General features: G+C 42.8%; 1 protein-coding gene across 1 annotated transcript; it reads left to right on the plus strand.

Annotated features, from left to right (window-relative positions):
• Positions 1–1385, plus strand: LOC137796523 (catechol O-methyltransferase-like). Its single transcript, XM_068594507.1, has 3 exons — positions 1–309; positions 669–865; positions 989–1385. Exons 1-3 carry the CDS (start codon positions 57–59, stop codon positions 1319–1321), a joined length of 783 nt encoding a protein of 260 aa, XP_068450608.1. The 5' UTR covers positions 1–56; the 3' UTR covers positions 1322–1385.
• The last annotated feature ends 2536 nt before the right edge of the window (positions 1386–3921 follow it).

Raw genomic sequence — 3921 nt, forward strand, 5'->3', positions numbered from 1 at the left:
CCTCTTTTCATCTCCAGGTTTTCACGGGTCTTTCTGTCTCCGTCACGTCTTTTGAAATGTGGCTCGTGGTCGCTTCTGTGCCGCTGCTTCTTCCCGCCCTCCTCATCGTGGCGTCCGGTCGTCATCGTGTCACTGTGCCGTGGAGCTCTGGCCTGGGCGCTCAGGATGCTGCGAGGGAGAGTGTGTGTGTGAGGAGCACCCACTCCTTCCTGTTCACCCAATGCACCCACAGCAAAGCCGACAGCGTCCTGGAGACCTTTGACCTCTACGCTGACACACACCCGTCCCTCTGCGTCGGCCCACAGACTGGTCAGTGTATGCAGAATCACTTTAGTGCATTGAGTTAAGAGGAGCTGTCTTCATGAAATCAGGGAAGATGATTTTATATGAACATCTCACAGATTCAAAGCTGTTGGAAGTCCTTTTAACTCTTAAAATCAAGACTGTGATCTTTGGATTTCACTCGACTGTGTCACATCATTTTCTTTGTGTAATATTTTACATATAACTGCAAAGTATCAGCCGTAACATTCCTCACACTATACTAATAAGACAACATTTAAGTTTATGCTGGTATTTGGTCTATTTGAAAGAAAAAACATATCTGAAAAGGATGAAGTCAGCATCAATCAGATGAAGGGATCAGCATCACCTGTCCTCTCCTGTAGGTGAAGCCCTGGATGAAGCGGTGATGCGTGTCCGTCCCTTCCAGGTGTTGGAGCTCGGGATGCATTGTGGCTACAGTTCTGTCCGCATGCTGCGTCTGCTGCCCCCTGCTGGCAGGCTGATCACAGTGGAGCTGGACCCACTTACAGCAGAGCTGGGGGAGGAAATCATTCTGGTGGCTGGCTTCAAACACTCCCAGGTACGTCCAGGGAAGGATGAGCTTCTTTTACTTCACTGCACTTAGAGAAAAGATTAAATGACAAATTACACTCCTTAAAAAGGAAAGCTAATTTGAACAGAAGGATTCTAAACCCCTCTTCAGTTCCAGGTGTTGACGTCCAGCTCAGCAGAGGCCATCCCAACTTTGCGTTCATGTCTTGAGCTCAACCGAGGGACCAGCGAGGGGCTCAATCTGGTGCTGATGGACCACGACCCCGAGCGGTACCTCCCAGACCTGCTGGCTCTGGAGAGAGAGGAGCTCCTCTGCCCCTCTGGCTGCTCCGTGCTTCTGATCCACAGGAACCAAACAGCCGGAGAGCTTAGAGGAATCCTGGGTCACATCAGAGCGAGGCCCGACTGCTACAGCGTCAAGTCACAGCTTCAATCCATGACGGAGATCTTCTACCAAAAGAAAAGCACAAAGGTGAACATGTGAGATCAGAATGTAAAGATGTGTGCTTTCAGTTTGTGTGGACTGTTTCAACCAGTGGTGTTGAATACTTGACCTTCTCTTGTATTACTCTTTCCACAAGAAATACAGAATGAAAAATATATGATGAATAAATGATTTTCAAAAAAACGGTTAACTTAATTATTTTCTAAAGAAACTAAGTAATTCATTTTTAAGTGATGTATTACAATATCAGTATGTAAAAAAGTAATCATTCTATAAATGATTTACTACTGATTTATAGCCAAAAAGGAACTGTTAATATTGCTACGTATATTTCATTATTTCGGTTGCCTCATCATAAATGGCCCTCAAACGACCAACAAGATAAGATAATCCTTGTAGTTCCACAGGGACATGTGCTGTGTTACAGCAGCAACAGGGATAGTACACTAACAAGAAACATTCAGTTAAAAATAATAATAATAATAATAAGTAGACTGAACTGCTTAATTCACATTATTGCATGTGAAGTATTGATATTGCAGAGTTTAGTAAACATTGTGCACATGAGTGAATTGTCAGATTTGGTATTTTCAATTACACATCATGATTCCAATAACACTCAGGTGCAGGAGACACAAACACACAACCTCCTTTTGTTTGTAATATTAATAACAAAACCACAACCCTGCTGACGTCATCGGCTGCCCTCACAACAAAGGAAACAAAGAAAACACATCGAGCTGTACAGCACAGAGAAACCACTCGATGGCGCTCTCTGCTTTTTAGAAGAAGAGGCGCTCTGGCGTTTGATGAAAGGAGCCTTTTAATAGACAAACAGTTATTCCTCCAAGAGACATCAGTAAATACTTGTAAACCTCAGGAAGCCTTTGAATTTGTGACATAAATAAACTTTACATGTCCTGATTCAGTCTCGAGGAGGACGACATCACACTTGTTTTGATTCACACTCCCTCTTGTGCATGTTGTGATTTTTATTTTTCAGACCCCGGTGTCAATGTTTACAATTCAAATTTTTTGAAATTGCTCCGAGTTGTTTTACCAACTCCCTTTTTCTTCTTTCTTTTCATGGCTGCACTAACTGGCCATGAAGTGTAAGATTTGGTGCTCCTGCAGGAAGTGCATCTCAAATGAGGAGAATCACTGTGGTCCTGTGGGTAGAACTCAGATGGAGTTTTCCAAATGTGCCTCTAATGACACTGCAGAGGCTTTCAACGCAGCAGGAAAGCCATTACATGGTTTAGAGACAATTTAGTGCAGCATTTAAATAAATAATATTGCTGCAAAAACGCTATTTAATTAAATGCAATATTTCCATGAGCCGTAGGGGCGGGTCTCCACTCCAGGTCATTATTGTTGCACAACGTCGCAATGAATGTAACGTTTTACAAACTTGGAGAGCTCACTGCAGTTAAAGAGAGACAGGTAGAAAAAGAGAGTCAGGGGCAGTGGTGTGAATTGTCAGCTCCTATAAATAAGACATGGAGATTAGGCAATACGCGGTCGGAGAGGAGGCTTTGAAAAGCCATCCAGTTGAACTGTTCACCATGAATGTCTCCGCAGAGGAAAACATGTAATGGGGCTGGGCGAATCTGACGAGCTGCATGAATACTTTATAATCTCATGCATGGATCATTATTTGCACAGCAGGAGAAGTTGCGATTTTGTTTGCTGAACACAGAAAATGACACAGGAAAGTGTTGCTGTCTGCTCCCCAACTGGCAACACAACTTCTGCTGTTGAGAACAACCAACTGATTAGTATACAAAGCATCATCATCAGCATCCAAATGTAACAACTTTAATTCCAAATTAAGACGTGTAAAAAAAGGTGACGCCCACTCAGAGGAAGTGATTTCCTGCATGAAAGTCAAAGTACTGAATATTATTATCACTAATTAGCAATCTGGAGCGTTTGGCTTTGAACGTGGCAGCATTCAGTCTGGGTGTAATCAAGTCGTGTCTTGATGGCGACGACGATTCAAGTCTTTGGATTCGTTTTTCTGGCACAGTGTGTTGTCTTTGTAAATATTTACTGCGAGTTTCCGAATCAGCATATGTATGCACCAGTTTTGAATTATGAGTTGATTATCCCATTTAATAAAGAAACAAACAACATGGTATAAATGACACAGTCATTTTACGCAACTTTTCTTTACGATTTGCAGTAAAAATGAAACCCGAACACTTTTTGACTCCAGTATTTACACTCATCCCATCGGTTCCCTGCCCAGGCACATGTACACATATGTTTGTGTGCAGAATTAGGACTTAAAGATGGGAGTTTGGGGGCAAAACTGTCCTCTCAGGCTCCTTTACTGTAGATAAACATGTTGTGTGCCCTTCAGGGCACCTATCAGTAGAGAAAACATTATAAAGTGCCCTATATAATGCCCTTCCAGTGGAGAAAACGTGATGTAGTGCCATCTCGTTGTTCTTCCAGTAGATAACACAATACGAAGTGCCCTCTATGTTTGCTTGTCCAGTTGAGAAAATGTGATGAAGTGCCCTAAGGTGCTCTTCCTGAGAAGAAAACAAGATGTAGTGCTCTCTATGTTGCTTGTTCAGTGGAGAAAACAATATGTAATGCCCTCTCGGGTGCCCTTCCAGTGGAGAAAACAC

The sequence above is a fragment of the Clinocottus analis genome, unplaced genomic scaffold, assembly GCF_023055335.1.
Source record: "Clinocottus analis isolate CAN_PGR_092001 unplaced genomic scaffold, fCliAna1.0.p SCAF_10, whole genome shotgun sequence".
In the NCBI taxonomy this organism is placed as follows: Eukaryota; Metazoa; Chordata; class Actinopteri; order Perciformes; family Cottidae; genus Clinocottus; species Clinocottus analis.